The sequence below is a fragment of the Aureococcus anophagefferens genome (genome assembly GCF_000186865.1).
Source record: "Aureococcus anophagefferens unplaced genomic scaffold AURANscaffold_3, whole genome shotgun sequence".
NCBI lineage: Eukaryota > Pelagophyceae > Pelagomonadales > Pelagomonadaceae > Aureococcus > Aureococcus anophagefferens.
In genome coordinates this window covers 1,432,130-1,449,001 of record NW_008705563.1, presented here as the reverse complement: position 1 = coordinate 1,449,001, position 16,872 = coordinate 1,432,130, and the positions used below count along the sequence as shown (strand labels likewise).

The 16,872-nt window shown below is 72.5% G+C and overlaps 8 protein-coding genes across 8 annotated transcripts; 4 read left to right on the top strand and 4 right to left on the bottom strand.

Annotated features, from left to right (window-relative positions):
• Nucleotides 1–1,360: 1,360 nt before the first annotated feature.
• Nucleotides 1,361–2,245, bottom strand: AURANDRAFT_61729 (hypothetical protein; the record flags this gene model as incomplete). The annotated part of the gene is made up of 1 exon (XM_009035461.1): nucleotides 1,361–2,245. The coding sequence occupies one exon, from the start codon at nucleotides 2,243–2,245 to the stop codon at nucleotides 1,361–1,363; it is 885 nt and encodes a 294-aa protein (XP_009033709.1).
• A 285-nt stretch (nucleotides 2,246–2,530) lies between these two features.
• On the top strand, nucleotides 2,531–3,892 carry AURANDRAFT_61728 (hypothetical protein; the record flags this gene model as incomplete). The annotated part of the gene is made up of 1 exon (XM_009035722.1): nucleotides 2,531–3,892. The coding sequence occupies one exon, from the start codon at nucleotides 2,531–2,533 to the stop codon at nucleotides 3,890–3,892; it is 1,362 nt and encodes a 453-aa protein (XP_009033970.1).
• A 329-nt stretch (nucleotides 3,893–4,221) lies between these two features.
• AURANDRAFT_61727 (hypothetical protein) lies at nucleotides 4,222–4,893 on the top strand (the record flags this gene model as incomplete). The annotated part of the gene is made up of 1 exon (XM_009035723.1): nucleotides 4,222–4,893. One exon carries the CDS (start codon nucleotides 4,222–4,224, stop codon nucleotides 4,891–4,893), a length of 672 nt encoding a protein of 223 aa, XP_009033971.1.
• A 4,358-nt stretch (nucleotides 4,894–9,251) lies between these two features.
• Nucleotides 9,252–9,869, bottom strand: AURANDRAFT_21597 (hypothetical protein; the record flags this gene model as incomplete). The annotated part of the gene is made up of 1 exon (XM_009035460.1): nucleotides 9,252–9,869. A coding segment is annotated over one exon (618 nt), but the record flags the coding sequence as incomplete, so codon positions are not given.
• Nucleotides 9,870–9,941: 72 nt separating this feature from the next.
• Nucleotides 9,942–10,367, bottom strand: AURANDRAFT_21516 (hypothetical protein; the record flags this gene model as incomplete). The annotated part of the gene is made up of 1 exon (XM_009035459.1): nucleotides 9,942–10,367. A coding segment is annotated over one exon (426 nt), but the record flags the coding sequence as incomplete, so codon positions are not given.
• A 510-nt stretch (nucleotides 10,368–10,877) lies between these two features.
• Nucleotides 10,878–14,114, top strand: AURANDRAFT_61725 (hypothetical protein; the record flags this gene model as incomplete). The annotated part of the gene is made up of 2 exons (XM_009035724.1): nucleotides 10,878–11,063; nucleotides 11,652–14,114. 2 exons carry the CDS (start codon nucleotides 10,878–10,880, stop codon nucleotides 14,112–14,114), a joined length of 2,649 nt encoding a protein of 882 aa, XP_009033972.1.
• Nucleotides 14,115–14,149: 35 nt separating this feature from the next.
• Nucleotides 14,150–14,864, bottom strand: AURANDRAFT_52492 (hypothetical protein; the record flags this gene model as incomplete). The annotated part of the gene is made up of 1 exon (XM_009035458.1): nucleotides 14,150–14,864. The coding sequence occupies one exon, from the start codon at nucleotides 14,847–14,849 to the stop codon at nucleotides 14,160–14,162; it is 690 nt and encodes a 229-aa protein (XP_009033706.1).
• Nucleotides 14,865–15,748: 884 nt separating this feature from the next.
• AURANDRAFT_61724 (hypothetical protein) lies at nucleotides 15,749–16,537 on the top strand (the record flags this gene model as incomplete). Its single annotated transcript, XM_009035725.1, has 1 exon — nucleotides 15,749–16,537. One exon carries the CDS (start codon nucleotides 15,749–15,751, stop codon nucleotides 16,535–16,537), a length of 789 nt encoding a protein of 262 aa, XP_009033973.1.
• Nucleotides 16,538–16,872: the final 335 nt, after the last annotated feature.

The following is a 16,872-nucleotide window of genomic DNA, read 5'->3' as shown; positions in this document are numbered from 1 at the left end:
TCAACCACGGCAAGGAGAATGCTGCGATGGTGGTGGTGGGCGTGGGCGATCGAGGGCGCGCACCTCGCGCACGCGGACTTGGATCCGGTGGCCCGGGCGACGGCGGTGCATCGGTGGGCCAGTTTCGAGGGAGACGTGCCTCCGTGGTGGCCGGTCACCGCCGCCGACGACCTGGAGAAGCACCCGACGCTCCTCTTCGAGGGGACGGCCAAGGTCGTCCGTCGCGGCAAGATCAACGAGTGCGGCGAGAAATGCGCCGCGTTGGTCGACGAGCGGTCCGCGACCATGGACGTTGTCGTGAAGACCGCGCGCTTCGTCAACACGTCGGCGATCGAGAAGCATGCGAGCGAACTCGTCTCGGAGCTCGTCTGGCTCGAGTACCTCCGGGGCCGGCCGGGCATTCCCGTCCTCTGGGGCGCGTGGGCGACGCGCGGGCGCAGAGGCCTCACCTACGTGGTCGAAGACGCCGGAGAGCCGATGAAGTTCTTCATACCGAGCGAGCACTTCCGGCCGGAGAGGTACGCCGACGAGCGCTACAAGGCCTTCGTCCGCTCGAAGCCGCTCGCGACGGCAAAGGCCTTCGTCGAGTGCTTCCACAGCTTTAGCCAGGTCGGTGGCTTCTTCCTCGACGATTTTGTGCCGCACCAGTTCGTCTACGCCGACGGTTCGCAGCTCGGGCGCCGCGGGGTCCGGAGGATCGCGCTCGTCGACGGACCGAAACTTCTCGGGCGAAGTGGCGAGCTCGCGCCGCTCTACCAGAACAGCAGCCACGTCATCGAGACCGCCCCCCGGGCCTGCGTTGGCGATGCCGCCTGCCCACATACGAAGAAATCCCACTGCTGCTGCGGCTCGTCCAGCCCGAACGGCCGGCCCGACGGCTCTCGCGGCGCGCCCGAGTCCAAGGGCCGGTGCGCCGATCGCGCATGCGTCCCGCTGTCGTCGGCGACGCACGTCTTCGACGTCGCGGCACATAAATGGGCCCTGCCCTTCATCGAGCAGCTCGCGAGGGAAGACGGCCACCTCGTCGTCGCTGACGGGCTTCGCGCACTCATCGCCAACATGACGCGTCGTGACGCCGGCGCGCGGCCGTCCTTCTCCGAGGTCCTCGACGCCCTCCACGCCCTTCGCACGCTGGAACTCAGGGCCACGGGCAAGAACAAGGAATGAGTAGCATTATTCGTGCTGATTACTCCGCGAGGATCACCGCATCTACGCGAGGTCGACGAGCGAGATCCCGCTCGTGCCCGGACTATTGAACCCCCAAGCCGGGGGTATTTACAACCGCAGCATGCGCAGTCGCCGCCTGTGAACTGCATGATGGCTAGCTTGTGAACACTAAAAACATGGAACGTGTCAATATTTACGTCCGCGGCCGCCTCCGCTGTCCGCCGCCGCGCTTGGCCTTGGCGACCTTGTCCTTGTGCGCGAGGAGCGCGTCGACCTCGGCCGCCGCGAGCGGCCGCAGCGTCCCCGGACGGAGGTCGCCGAGCGACACGGGCCCGAAGGCGACGCGCCGCAGGCCTGTGACCTCGTAGCCGAGCGCCTCGGCCATGCGCCGCAGCTGGCGGTTGCGGCCCTCGGCGAGCGTGATCACGAGCCCGCGGCCGTCGCCGCGCGCGACGTCGCAGGGCAGCGTTTTTCCCGTCTTCTCGGCCTTCGAGCCGCGCTGGAGCGGCGTCGCGATCTCGACGCCCGCCGCGAGCGCGGCGACGTCGTCGTCGGCGGCGCGGCGGTCGAGCTCGACCTCGTAGACCTTCGCCAACTTCGACGACGGCTGCAGCGCCGCGTCCGCGGCGGCGCCGTCGTTCGTCAGCACCACGAGCCCGCAGGAGTCGACGTCGAGGCGGCCCGCGGGGAAGATGCGCTTGCCGCCGGCGAAGAGCTTCTTGAGCGCGGGCGCGCGCCGCAGGGACCGCCGGTCGTTCGCGTCCGTCGTGCACGCCACGCCCTCCGGTTTGTGGTACGCGTAGTACTCGAGGCCGCCGCCGCCCTCGAGCTTCGCGGCGAGGGCCTCCCAGTCCCGTTTCTTGCCGTCGAGCGCGAGTGTGTCGCCGCTGCGCAGGCGCAGCGACGGCTTCGCCGTTTCGCCGTTGACCCGCACGCGGCCGGCGGCGACGGCGGCGTCCGCGGCGCGGCGGCTCAGCTCCGGGAAGCAGCGCACGACGCGGAAGCCGGCGCCCGTGTATAAAGCGCTGGTCGTGGTCGCGAGCAGGAGGAGCAGCTCAGCCGCCCGACTGCGGCCCATGCTTGTCGACCGCACCCCGTGGACGCCCGCGCAGCTTCGACTCGAGCCAAAAGGCTGCGAGCGTGATTGCGATGCACGCCGACAGCTGCGGGAAGGCGCAGACGCCAAGCACGGCGGCGCCGGCGGTCAAGATGTGTTGTTGCGTCGGCGCCAGAGTATAGCTCGACTGGGGTAGCCTGAGCGGAATCAAGCCATGCCTGCAGCTGTAGCCTCAAATTCATCTACACGACAAGATCACGACACTTCCGGCTCGGTGCACACCTGCTAGTACTCTGTACAAGCACGATGGGCAGCGCGCGCTACGCGCTCGGGCCCGCGATGGTGGCGTTGGCGATCGGCAGCGAGTACTGGAACCAGTACGCGATCGAGTCACTGGTCGAGGTCTGCCCGATGGAGGTCTACCTGACGCGTCGCGACGGCACCGTGGCGACCCACGGCGTCGACCTGACGAACGCGACGGGCGTCGACGCGCTCGTCGCCGACTTCGAGGAGAGATATCTCGCGGAGGAGCCGCGGCTCGCGGCCGAGCTCCTCGAGGGGATGCGGACCTCCTTCTTCGACTGCGCGTGGGCCCAGTGGACGGGCGGCCGCGTCGACGCGCCCGCGGCGCGCGGCTCCGTCGGGCCGTTCGCGGACGGGTGCGTGCCCTTCCTGACCGCGTTCGCAGAAAACCCGGGCGAGCGGACGGGGGCCTACCGGCCGCTGTTCTCGCCGCACGCGCAGTGCGCGTTTCCGCGCCAGCTGTTCTTCCACTACAACGCCGGCGACACTTTCTGGTTCGAGGAGGACGCCGGGCCGTGGAACATGTGCAACTCCGTGAGCTGGTGGCTCGCGCGTTTCCTGGGCGACTGGGCGCGGCACGGCGGGCCGCCGGGTTTGGTGCTCGACGTCGGCGCGAACGTCGGCCAGGAGGCCGTCCTCGCCGCGTCGTTCGGCCACTCCGTCGTCGCGTACGAGCCCTTCCCGGACACGCTCGCGACGGCCGCGTTCAACGCGGCCGCGAACTGCGTCACCGGCGTGACGCTGCGGCCCTTCGCGACGAGCGACGGCGCCGGCGCGCGGTGCGCGGCGGCCGCGGACCTCCGCTCGACGGCCTCGCACGCGGGCGACGGCGTCTTCCGCGACAGGGTCGTCGCGTCCCAGCGCGTCCTCGCCGGCGACGCTTCGGACGGCGTGTGCCTGAACGTGACGACGCTCGACGCCGAGCGGGCCGCGGGCTTCGTGCCGCGCGAGCGCGCGATCCTGCTCAAGATCGACAACGAGGGCTCCGAGCCCGCGACGCTCCGCGGCGCGCGAAAACTCCTCGAGGAGGCGCCGCCGCTGGTCGTGATCCTGGAGTGGCTCCCCTTCCACTACGACGACGGCGCCGCCGCGGACCTCGCCGCGGACCTCGGCGCGCTCGGGTACACGTTGTACCCGCTCGCGCCGCACGACCGGAGCCTGCGGCCGCCGCCCTACGGCTACCGCGCGCACGACGTCCTGGGGGAGGGCCTGCCCCTCCGGCGCGCGGGCGGGTCGCCGCTCGCGCCCATGGACGACCGGCTCTGGGCGACAATGCTCGACGTCCTCTGCGTCCACCGCGACCTCGCGGCCCCCGGCGCCGGCGCGGCGCTCGCGCGCGACTGGGGCCGCGCTAAGGGCCGCTAGGGGGCAATGAATAGGAGGTCGCGGTGGACCGCGACCACGTCGACGTCCGCGACGGCGCCCGCCATCTCCGGGACGCGCGGCCCGTCGACCGCGAAGTCGCGCCGCGCGGGCGGCGCGTCGCCCGCGCCGAAGCCCGCGTCGACGGGCGTCAGCGGGTAGAGCCGGTAGCCGGCGGCGTGGAGCGTGGTCTCGACCTCGGGCCAGCGGTCGTTCTGCGGCGCGAGGAGGAGCACGAGTGAGGAGCCACGAGCGTCAACGACACGGACACTTTATTTCGTTGCACGAAACACCCGCGGGGCTGGGCAGCGCCGCGCGCGTCCGGGACCGCCATGGACGCGCACCAACTGTCGAAGCTCATCCCCGTGGCGAACCGCCTCGCGGCGAACGAGGACATCCTGGAGAGCGAGCTGCGGGAGATGCTCGCGGCCCTCGGCGGCGACGACGGCGCCGCCGCCGCCGACGACGACGCGGCGCACAAGGCCGCCGCGTCGCCGAAGAAGGCCGCGCGGCCGAACGCCCGGGGCAAGAAGCAGCAGCTGTCGCAGGAGGACGTCGTCGCGCTGGCCTACAAGAAGGAGGCCGAGGCCGCGCGCGCGAAGCGGTTACGCGAGAAGCGGCAGGACGCGGCCGTCGCGGAGGCGCTGCGCAAGGGCGACGCGAAGCTCGAGCCGGCCCTCGCCGCGCGCGCCGCGTCCCTGCGCCGGGTCTGGAAGCGCGAGCCCAAGGGCCACGAGCTCTTCAAGATCTTCGACCGCAACGGCAAGGGCTTCGAGCTCGCGGAGCTCCATCGCATGATCCGCCGCGACCTGCGGCTGAAGCCCGCGGACATCTCCGACGACGAGATCGCCAAGCTGGTCAAGACGCTCGACGTCGACGGCACGGGCTGCATCGACGTCGCGGCGCTCGGCGAGTACGCGGACGGCAAGGCGCGCGCGTGGGCGACGGAGCGCATGCAGCAGACGCGCCAGGCGAGCTCCTCGGGGCGGCTAACGACGTCCTAGCCTGGGGGCCGCGCTGGGGCAGTTTCCTAGCCTAGGGGTCGCCGCGCTGGGACAAATTACTGTCGCCGCCGCAGGAGGTAGCTCGTCTCGAAGAACGCGTCGCAGCCGCGCTCGCGCCAGGCGGGCTCCGCGTCCATGCGGTCCTCGCGCTCGAGGAGCGCCACGTCGAAGGCGCCGTCGAAGAGCTCGTGGACGACGTCCTCCGGCACGGCGAAGGGCGGGCCGAGCTTGCCGCCGTCGAAGGGCGGGTGCTCGACGGCGACGAGGAGCACCCAGCCGCGCACCAAATCCGCGAGCGTCGCCGCGTAGGCTCGGCGGTCCGCCGGCTCCACGGCCACGAGGCCGCCGCGGTCGAAGGCGCCGTCGAACCGGCCGCCGAGGTCCCCGGGCGCCAGGCCGAGGAAGTCGCCGACCTTGAAGCCCACGGTCCGCGTCGACGGGAGCCGCACGACCGACAGATGATTCGGGCCGGGCTCGACGTTTCCGCCATGTTCGCTGGCGAACGCGTCCAGCGCGCCGGCGCAGCCGTCGACGCCGACGACGTCGAACCCGCGGTCCGCGAGCGCCGCGAGGTCGAGCGACTTGCCGCAGAGCGGCAGCAGCACGCGCGCGCCCGACGCCAGCGGCGGCGCGTGGCGCGTCAGCACCGGGTGCTCCTCGTCGAGGTGGAAGTTCGTCGCCTTCGCGTCCCACTTCTTGCGCCAGCGCGCGAGCCTGTCCTCGGCGCATTGCTCTTGCTGCGCTTGCGCCATGGTGGCGCACAACGCGGCGAGGAGGAGAAACTTTGCCAGCGTTGCGACGACTGTTCGAGGCGCTGCGCGACGCGTACGACGCTGTCCACAGCGTTATCAAAGTCGAGCAATTCTCGAGAAACGCCTCGCCCATCGCGTTCTTGGCCGACTCCGTGTGGTGAGCTCGGATCGGCAAAAGTGCTTCCGAAATGAGATGGGTTCGCGTCGTGGATTGCCGGTTCGAGTGCAGGGATGGCCTAGTGGTTATGGCGACTGTCTTACAAATCTCTCCGAGATTTCGCGCACAGTAGGTCGCGGGTTCAAACCCCGCTCCTTGTACTGCGTCTTTTTTTATTGTCTACAGCGCGCCTCAGACGAACAGCGTGGACCTGGTATGTTAGGATGGCCGCGCGGCGGACGGTGGGTCCGCGGGGTCGAGGGGGGGGCGGGGATAGGAGGGGGGTGTGCTCGGCGCCCGCGCCGCGACGCCGGCCGGCGACGGCGGCGGGGCCGCGGGCGCTCACGTCAGGCACGTCGACACCGCGAGCGCGAACGCCGTCGCGGGAGTGAAGGGCGGCGCGAAGTCGAGGTGGAAGCGGTTCGCGGCGACCTTGCAGAACTGGAGGACGATCTCCTCGCGGTTGAAGGATTCGTGGTCCGACGCGACGATGAGTTGAAAATTCTTGACGGACGCGACCTTGCCGCGGCCGCGGAAGTCGAGGCTGTACTTGCCGTCGCGCTTCGCGGGGTCGCGCTGCATCATGACGACGAGGCCGCCGTCCTGGTGGCTGAAGCGCTCGAAGAGGTTGCCGGATGCGCCGCCGCCGGGCGCCGGGCTCGCGCTGCCGCCGGAGACCGTCGCGAGGAAGTCGTTGGCCGCGCGCGCGTCGCCGGCGGCCGCGGGGCTCGGCTCGAGGATGACGCCGATCTCGCGCGGCGCGCCGCCCCGCGACGCTCTCTGGTGGCCGTAGAGCGCCATCTCGGAGGACGTGTCGTGGAACTTGGCGTCCGCGGGCGCGTCGCGGACGCGCGCGAACGGCTTCTTCTTGCCGGCCTCGAAGAAGTAGTAGTGGCTCGAGCCCGTGGACACGCGCTTCGCCGCGAGGATCGTGTTGTCCGGCGCCGAGCTCAGGCTCAGCTCGAACATCTGCGACGACATGAGCGCGCCCTTCTTGCGCTTGACGACCGCGTGGAGCAGGCACGTCCGCGCGTCCCGCGGCGCCGGATCCAGCGGCGGGACCTCGACGCCCATGTAGGCCATGTCCCGCAGCGCGTTCGTCTCCCGCGGCGGGGGCACGAGGGGGGACGGCGACGAGATGGGCCGCGGCGGCGGCGGCGGCGGGCAGTTGGGGAAGGGCGTGCCGTCCTCGGCGACGCGCTCGAGCACGAACCATCGCCGGAACCGCTTGAGGTGCTGGACGACCCACTCGGTAGACACGCGCTTCTGGGGCGACACGTCGACGTTGTCGTCGTCGTCCTCCTCCTCCTCCTCCTCGGACTCGTCGTCCTCGTCGTCGTCGTCGTCGTCGTCGCCGCCGTCCTTGAGCCGGTCGTTGACGCGCTCGCGGAACGTCGCCACGCGGCCGTCGATGGGCTCGTGCTGCAGGCCCGCGGCGTCGCTCTCGTCCTCGCCGAGGGGCTTCGGCCAGTCCTCGCCGCCGGGCGTCGTCGGCGTCGTCGGCGTCGCGGACAGCACGACCGACGGCGCGCGCTGCGGCGACGCCTCGAACGCGAGCGCCGCGAGCTTGTCGCGCTCGGCCTTGTCCGCGAGGTCGCTGAGGCGCCGCGCGTCCGTCTCCGCCTTGGCCTCGGCCGCGAGCCGCCGCGCCTCCGCCGCGTCCTGCTCCGCGATCTGCCGCGCCATCGCCGCCTGCGAACGGGCGTTTTTTTCGCGCGGCGCTCCCCCTCGCGCTTCGGCGACCCCCCGACCGGTAAAAAAAAGACGCCGCGCGCCACGTCCGCCTCGGCCTGCTTGGCCCTGGCGGCGTCGTCCAACGCCTTGAGCCGCGCGGCCTCCGCGGCGTCCGCCTCGGCCTTGGCCCTGGCCTCGGCCTCGGCCTTGAGGCGCGCGGCCTCGGCCTCCTTGCGCTTGCGCTCCTCCTCCTCCCGGCGCTTGCGCTCCTCCTCCTCCCTGCGCCGCTGCTCCGCCTCGTCCGCGAGGCGCTGCGCCTCCGCGGACGCCTTCGCGGCCGTCGCGTGGCCCTCGGCCGTGGTCGCGGCGGCCTCGGCGGCCTGCTGCGACTCGGCGGCGGCGGCGCAGGCGGCGTCGAGGGCCGCGGCGCCGCCGCCGGCGGCGCTGGCGGCGAGGCCCCCGGACGCGGCCGCCGCGGCCGCGGCCGCGGCCTTGGCGTCGCCGGCGCGCGCCTTGGCGTCCGCGGCGGCGATGTCCGCGTCCGTCGCGGCGACCTCGGCGTCGCCCGCGGCGGCGGCGGCGAGGTCCGCGGCGTCCTTCGCCGGCGGCGCGTTGGGCTGGCCGTCCGCGGCGTCGCGCGCGGCCGCCGCGGACGCCGCCGCGCGCGACGCGGCGCCGCGCGCGGCCGTGGCCGCCGCGAGGGCCTTGGACGCGTCGGCGCCGACGTCGGACGACGCGAGGTCGCTCGGGATGGCGTCGACGCACGCCTTGGCGTCGGCGAGGGCCGCGTCGGCGGCCGCGACGGCCGCGACGGCCTCCGCGGCGGCCTCGCGCGCGAGCTTCGCCGCGGCCTTCGCGTCCTTCAAGCGCTGCTCGATCTGGGCCGCGCGCGCCGGGTCCGACGCCGGATCAAACGCCAGCACGTCGTTGATGCGCCGCAGGGCCGACGCGGGGAAGAAGACGCGCGTCTTGCCGAGGCGGTAGTCGTCCGCGGGGACGTCGAACGCGGAGAGCGTGCAGCTCACGACGATCTCGTGGGACTCGCCGGCCAAGGCGGCCTTGGCCGTCGCCGGGAGCGTGTCCAGCAACGACGCGTACTCGACGCGGTGCGGCAGGCCCACGCGGAGCACCTCCGTCGCCGCGACGAGGCCCAGCGCGCGCAGCTGCTCCGCGACGTACGCGCCGTCGAAGACGTCGCGCACCATGCGCGGCGTGGGCTTGATGCAGCGGCAGAAGCCGCAGTCCGTCGCCCGCAGCGTCGCCGTCAGCGCGGCCATGGACGCCGTGAAGCGCGCGCAGACCGTCTTGGGCTTGGACATCGACCGCCGCTTGTTCGCGTTCGGGTCCTCGACGGCCGCCGTCGCCGCGAGCTTGGCCACCAGCGCGATGGACGACCCGGCGCAGGCCTGGGTGACGCCCTCGGGGATGGCGTCGAGGTTCGTCACGACCCAGCCGTCGCCGCCGTCGCCGCGGATCACCGTGTAGCCCGCCGCGCCCGCGTAGTGGACGACGTGGAACATGAAGCGCCGGTCCTGGGCCCGCGTGGCGCCCAGGGCCGCGTTGCCCTTGTGCACGCGCGACACCTCGTTCAGGAACGTGCCGTCGCGGGCGTCGCCGCCCTCGGCGCCCGCGGCGGACGTCGTGCCGCCCGTCGCGCACTGCGCGTCCAGGAGCCGCAGCAGCCCCGGCGGCGGCCCCTTGCCCGCGAGGAACTCGAGCGTCGCCCGCGAGTCCGGCGGCGCCAATTTCTGCTTGTCCTCCTCGGAGAAGATGCCCTCGGCCTCGTAGAGGTCCAGCTCCGCGGCGAAGACCGCGTCGCAGAAGAGCTGCTGCAGCGATTCGTTCGCGTAGTTGATCAGCAGCGTCTCGAGGCCGTTGACCTCCAGGGTCTCGAAGCCGAAGATGTCGAGGATGCCGACGAAGCGGTTCCCCCGCGTCACGCCCGAGCCCTCGTCGTGGAGCGCGGTGTTGCACTGCGCCACTAGAGCGTCGAACAGCGCGCCGTAGAGCCAGCGGCACGCGGCGTCGCGCGCGGTCATGGCGTCCTCGGGCGACCGGCGCACGGTGAGGGCCTCCTCCCGCGTCTGCACGGTGCGCTTCTCGAGCATGTCGCCGACCTGGGCCGCGCCGACGCCCAGCAACTGGGCCGCGCGGCCGACGGCCGACTGCGCCGACGCGTCGACGGCCGCGACCTTCTCCTTGGACGCGGCGTCCTCCGTCGCGCCGACGTCGCCGTCGGCCAGCGCCACGATGGCCCCGAGCACGGCCCAGGCGTCCTCGGCGCTCGCCTTGTCCAGGCCCACGGCCGTCAAGGCCCGCGCGACGTCCGGGAAGACGGGCACGGACTTGTCGTCGCCGGACGTCTCGGACCGCCGGGCGTTCGCCGGCGGCATGCAGCGGTGCCGGTGGTCGTCGCCCTTGAGCAGCCCCGCCGTGGGCGCGAGGCGGCCCCCGGGACGGCTCTCGAGGAGCATGTGGAACGCGTGGAAGTTCCGCTCGCCGTGGCCCTGGCGGACGACGCGCGACTTCTCCAACAGATAAGTCTCGAGCTCGCCGCCGCTCAGCACGAGGTCCGCCGCCTCGCCGTCGCCCCGCGGCGTCATCAGCAGCTTGACGAAGCGGCCGAAGCGGCTGCTGTTGTGGTTCCGGTGCGTGCTCGCGTTGCCGAAGGCCTCGAGCACGGGCGACACGGCGATGATGCGGCTCGCGAGGTCCGCCGCCCCCGCGGGCTCCCTGCCGCCGCTGCCGCGCCGCGTGAGGTAGTGGACGACGATCTTGGACGTCTCCGTCTTGCCCGCGCCGGACTCGCCGGACACGACGATCGACTGGTCCGGCGCGCGGCCGCCCGCGAGGCGCTGGTACGCGAGCTCCGCGAGCATGTAGGGGTGCGGCAGGTTCGGATCCCAGGGCGCGTCGACGAACTTCTCGAACGCCGGCGGCGCGATGGGCTTGAGCGGGTTCACCTGCGGCGCCGGGGGGTTGGTAGGGGGCGGACCGGGGTAAGGCGTCGCGGGGGACGCGGGCCGCGCCCCGGAGGGCGCGCGCTGGGGGGGACCGCGACGAGGACCGTCGAAACGAGCGTGTAGGGCGCGCTCTGTTTGATCAATCTCACTTCCAAATTTCGTAACATAGCTTCTTCTCCAAGGTTCTCGAGCGCCGTCATGTCCGGCACGCCATCGTTCTCCGCCATGGTGCCCGCGACGCGCCGCGCCCCACCTGGAGGCTGCCCACGTCCAAAGTCCTAGTGGCTATGCGCAAACGTGGAGGAGGGTAAAACACAGGGTTTGCACAGGGTTCAACGCGGCAGCCCAAAGATGCTGCCGAAGGCACGGTCGGCTACCGTTTTTACAACTAAGCAATGGCGCGCTGAAAGTCTTCGTGTAGGCGCCCAGAGTAGCACCATGGTGGCGATCCACGCCAACGCTTTGAACCTCATGGCGCAGCGGGGCGAGACGACGGCGCTCCAGCGCGCCATCGACCAGGGCGCCGACGTCAACGAGGTGGACCACGACTGGTTCCCGCTCATGATGGCCGTCGCCGTGAACCAGCCGAGCGTCGTGTCCCTGCTGCTGCGCAACGGCGCCGAGGTGGACAAGACGGACCGCCAGGGCCTCACGAGTCTGGCGCTGGCGGTCCAGGAGGGCCACGTCGGGCCCATGACCATGCTTTTAGAGCACGGCGCGGACGTCGACCGCGCGAACGAGGCGGGCACCGTGCCCCTCTTCCTCGCCGCGTCGACGGGCAACGTCGACGCCGTCGACGTCCTCGTGCGCAACAGCGCCAGCGTCGACGTCCGGAAGCGGCAGACGGGCGCGACGCCGCTCCACGCCGCGGTGCGCCGGGGCTCGACGGACGTCGTCGCGCGGCTCCTCGAGGCCTCGGCCGACGCCGGCGTCGTCGATGATGCCGGAGAAACACCGCTCTTGGCGGCCATCGCGTCGACGGCGCCCGCGCGCGAGGCGCTGGTGGCCGTGTTGCTGGGCGGCGCCGCGGACGTCAACCAGCTCCCGAAAAACGGCTCGGACACGCCGCTGTCGGCCTGCGTGCGCTCCGGCGCCGTCCGGCTGTCGGCGCGGCTGTTGGATGCGGGCGCGGACGCGAACGCGTCCGACGCGCTCGGCTGCCCGCCCCTCGTGCTCTGCGCGTGCCTCGACGGCGCGGCCGTCGCCGCGCAGCAGGAGCTCGCGGAGCTCCTGCTCGTCCACGGCGCCGACGTCGACGGCGCGGACGTGCGGGGCACCTGCGGCTTGCACGCGGCGGTCTACTTCGGGCGGCCGGGCCTCGTGCGGCTCTTCCTGGCCCACGGCGCGGACCCGAACCGCGCGACGGTTTCGGTAGAGGAGGCGCGGCCGCCGCCCTTCGACGCGTCGCCGGGCAAGCCCATGCGGTCCGCCGTCGACGACCCGAGCTCGCTGAAGCTGCCGCCGGGCTTCACGCCCCTGCGCCTGGCGACGGCGGCGACGGCCGCGGAGAACAGCGTTTTCGGCGACGACGCGCCGCCCGCGGACTTTCCGTCCGACGGCGGCGAGCAGCAGGAGAAGCGCCGGCGCCGGATCGCCGACGAGCTGCTGGGCGCCGGCGCCACGGAGCCCCTGGACGCCTGGGACCTCGAGGGCGCCGACTCCGTGGCCAGGTGGTTCGCGGCGCTGAGTTGGCACGGCGCGAAGACGACGGACGGCCTCGTCGCGCGCGTCCTCGAGGCCACGGACGACTACCCCGGCGGCGTCGACGCCGCGGCGCTCTTCGCCCTCGACGAGCGCGAGCTCGACGACCTGTTGGACGTGCGCGGCCTCGCGCAGGAGCACAAGCGCCCGGAGACCGCGGACTCGTCGCTGTCGACCGCGCGGACGACGCGGTCCGCGGCCAAGCTCTGGTACCGCAAGGTCCAGCGCCACGCGCTGCTGCAGCGCGACCGCGCGCACCGCGGCGCCGTCGGCGCGGCGCTCGGCGACGAGGCGTCGCCGCTCCGGGAGCCGCTCGACAACGAGGACGCGCGCGCGACCATCGTCGCGCGCCTCCGCGGCGCCGCGGGCGCCTACACGAAGGCGACGGCCGTCGCCGGCGGGTCGCCGGCCCTCGAGGACGTGGACCGCGCCCTCGACGGCGCGGCGGCCGCCGCCGAGGCCGAGCTCGAGAGGCTCGCGCGCGCGCGCGGCGCCGCGCGCGCGGGCCGCTACGAGGCGCTCGTCCAGCGCTGGTACGCTCTGCGGCGCGCCGTCGACGCCGCCCGCGACGGCACGGCGGCGCACCACCGCGCGGAGCAGCCCCATCCCGCGGACGCGCCGAGCTGGTGGGACGCGGCGGCCGTCGCCGCGACGGCCTGCCCCTTCGACGCGGCCGACGGCGAGGGCGCCCGGGCCTTCCACGTGCGCGCGCGCTGCGGCGCCGCGCGGCCCATCCTCTACGGCGCGCTCCAGGGTTTGGTCGACGAGGTCAACGCCGCGGCGCACCCCGCGCAGCTCGGTCTGAGCGGCGCGGACTTCCCGCTGCCCTTCGCGGACGAGCCCTTTCTACGGGTGGACGGCGGCCGCTGCGCGCTCGTCGCCAAGCCGTCGAAGACGCCCGAGGAGCTCAAATGGGGCGCGGGCGCCATGGCCGCGCGCGACGCCGTGGCCGCGACGATCCTCGCCGAGGACCCCTACGTCGTCGCCGTCGTGCTCGCGCTCCTGGCGACGCGCGGAGACACATTACCTTTGCGGCTCTGCCGCGTGGCCGCGGACCTCGACGGCGGCGACCGCGCGGCGACGGTCGTCGCCAACGTCATGGCCGTCTACCCCGCGACGCCCGAGGCGCACGCGAAGGTGACGGCCGCGCCGCCGCCCGAAAACCCCCTCCCGGACGGCGCCGACGACGACGACGAGAGCGTGGGCCTCGAGCCCGTGCCGCCCGTCGACGCCGAGGGCGAGACGCCGGAGCCGGAGCGCGGCTACGAGACCGCGCGGCTCGTGCCCGCGCGCGCCGGCGGGCCGACGTTCGCGCCGGACCTCGCGGGCGCGGACCTGGCGCTCGGCGAGGTCACGCTCGCCCTGGCGACGCTCCATGCGCTCGACGCCTTCGCGGCGCCCTACGCGGACGCGCTCGCGGCGCCGGACGCCGCGGACCGGCGCCGCGCGCTCTTCTCGCGGGACCTGCCGTTCCTGGACGGCGACGCGTGGCTCCTGAAGACGCCGCCGGACGTCGCGGACTACCGGCGGCGCCAGGGGGCGGCGCTCCACGAGGAGATGGCCGAGCTCGGCGACGCGGCGCGCTGCGCGGCGCTCGAGGAGCGGCTCGGCGCGGCCGCGGCCGCCGCGGCCGTCGCGCGCGCGGCCGCCGCGCGCGCGGCCGAGGGCCTCGAAGCCGAGCTCAAGCAGCGCGACATGGAGCTCGAGGGCTGCCACGCGGCGCTCGAGCGCGCGACGGCGTCCCTCGCGGCGCGGTCCGACGAGGTCTTCAAGCTCAAGGAGGAGGTCGCGCGGCTCCGCGCCGCGTCCGTGCCGGACTCGCCGCGCGACGCCGCGCCCGCGGCGCCGCCGCCGAAGCCGCCGAAGAAGGCCGCGCCGCCGCCGCCCGTGCCCGCGAAGAAGAACCCCTTCGCGAAGAAGAACCTCGGCCGCGTCGCGCCCGAGGGCATGGACCAGGGCGTCAGGTACTCCTAGGGCGAGGGTCGCCCGCCCCCTCCCCCGAATGTCCAACCCGTAAGATCATGGTATACTCGGCTCGAGCGTGCGCTCCATGGACGTCGTCCCGTCGCGCGTGATGACGTGGACGACGACCTCGCGGCCCGAGAGGCAGTCCCGGTCGAGGCCCGCGGCCATGGCGGCGAGCGCGGCGTCCAGGAGCGCGTCGCCCTCGAGGTCGGCCTCGAAGGTGGCCTCGCAGGCGCCGTAGAGCGAGGAGGCCGCCGTGCCCGCGACGACGAACGTGTCGGAGACCATGCGCGCGCCCAGGCCGTCCTGGGCGCAGAGGTACGGCGCGCCGTCGGCGCCGAGGCCGCAGATCACGGGCTCGACGGCGTAGCCCGGCGCGCCGCCGGAGAGGCGCCCGCCGTAGAGCATGACGGACACGAGCGCCGACACGGCCTTCGGCTCCGACGCCGCGCTCGGGCCCTCCTCGAGGCGCCGGAGCCGCAGCTTCGCGTCGACGTCCTCGAGCAGCGTCTGCACGTCGCCCTGGAGCCCGCGGAGCGCGAGCACGGCCCGCGGGCCGCACTCGAGCACGCGGCAGGCCTCGTCGCCGACGAGCGCGTTGCCCTGGCCCAGGCGCTTGTCGAGCACCAGCGCGACGCTTTTCTTGCCGGCCATGGCGAGCACGGAGCCGCCGTGGTAGCTGAGCGGGTCCGACGCATGTGCGATTGCGAGCGCGAGCGCTGCGGCGACGGCGCGGCGCGACATAAAAGCTGAACGAAGGAGGGGAAAGCCACACCGCGGCGATCGGTTGAGCTTTGGTTTACTCTCGGCTCGCTGTATGTGTTTGGTTCCGCTCATCGGCTCGCTCTATGTATTTGGTTCCGCTGATTTCAGAGATCGACGGCATGGATGCATTAAATTTAGTCGAGCGCGCCTACCACCGCGCGCGCCCCCCCGCGTGCAAGATCGCTGGGACTGCGCATAGCGCACACATCGGGGCTGCCATCCGCGAAGGAGCGGCAGCGTTTGGATTGCGACTCGCTGAGAACACAAGCGGCTTCGGGCGACCGATTTGACGGACGCGACGCCCCTCCCCCGGCCCGTGAGCGGCCCGGGCAGCCCCGCGCAGCAGCAGGGATCGTCCGCTGTCGACCCGAGAGCGCCCTGCCACAAGGGTTGGCCCCGCGGACCCGAGGAAGTCGATCTGACGTGTTCGCGCTGAAACCGCGTCGCGCGCGCCCGCACGCCCGCGCGCGCGGTGTCGCACGTCGTTCGAGCCAAGTCAGCAACTGAGCAGTCCGAGGGTATCAGACATGTACCCCGAGCCTCCGATCCAGCCAGCACGCTGCCCAGAGCCCAAAATGGGCTGCTTTTCGGCTCGCAGAGCATGCCGAAATGCTCGAACTTCGCGCAGCGATTCCGGATGACGGTCAGGGTGTCCATGGTCACGGAGCACGTTTCCGAGCACACCAGAGGCACGTCTGCCGCGATCCGTAGCCCGTGACCATGGACAGCCGGCCGCGCGCGCGCCGGCAAATGCCAAAGAGAGGCTCTCCCTGCTTCTCCCCTCATGCTGCTCGTGTGCTGAACGAATGAGCTTTGTGAACAGACGTTGAACTGCTCGCGCTGCGCTCGCAGGCGAGAAACCAAAGCCACGAGAAAGCATGGCCAGCCCATTGGCCGCTCTCCTGGGCGCGCTGCTCTATGAGGCAAGTGTTTTGTCGGCCTACAAGGACACGATCATGCCGTCGGGGACGTGCAACATCACCGCCGCCGCCACGAGCAACCTGACGGTGCCCAACCCCATCCAGGAGAACGCCCACATCATCGCCACGTTCTGGAGCGCCCACTACGGCACGCACGTGATTGTGCTGGGCCGGGACACGAAGCTCTACCACAAGCACCAAACCGCGCCGAACGCGTCCGCGGACTGGAGCGCCTGGAAGTGCCTCACGCCGGACTTGTCCAAGATCGCGTGCTCGACGGCGCCCGCGTGCGGCGGCTTCGACAACTCGCCCGTCGTCAACGTCGACGCCAACGGCACGGCGACGGTCTTCGTGCGCCAGATGAGCGACCTCGACATCTTCGAGACCCACCTCGAGGACCCGGCGGACCCGGACAGCTGGAGCGCGCTCCGCCCGCCGGCGTGCATCTGCAACTACCCTCCCTGCGCGAACCAGACGAAGTGCGGCGTCGCGCTCTGCGACGAGAAGGGCGTCGACTGCTCCGTCGAGCCGACGACCTCCGACGCCTACTGGTCCTACGGCCCCTTCTTCCCGACGTCGGAGCTGTCGCTGCTGCGCGAGGGCGACAGCCTCGCGCTCTACTACCGCGGCTTCGACGGCGGCTACTACAAGTCCCTCCAGTCGAACCCCGGCGACCCGGCCAAGTTCGTCTACCCGCCGACGCGCCTCGGCGGCTTCGACGGCGGCGAGAACGCCATCATCGAGTAGGCGCGGCTCAGCGCGGTAAAGTTGCTGTCGGTCTCTGTCGATCGGACCGATGAGATCCGAGTCACGAGGGGTGGTGCGCTTAGTCACTACCTCGAGCAGTCGCGCGCGGTCCGCCAGTACGCGAGGATGTGGCAGAACACGTCGTCGGGCAGGGTCGTGTTCAGGAAGAGGCGCTCGTGCGCGCGCACGGTCGACGGGGACGCGCGGCCGCGCTCACGGAGCGAGGGGAGCTCGTGGCGGAGCGCGAGTAGCTCCGCGCGCGGCGCGGCGACATATTTCGCCCACCCGCCCGCGGCGCGGATCTCGGCGAGGAAGTCGGCTATGGCCGTGTGGCT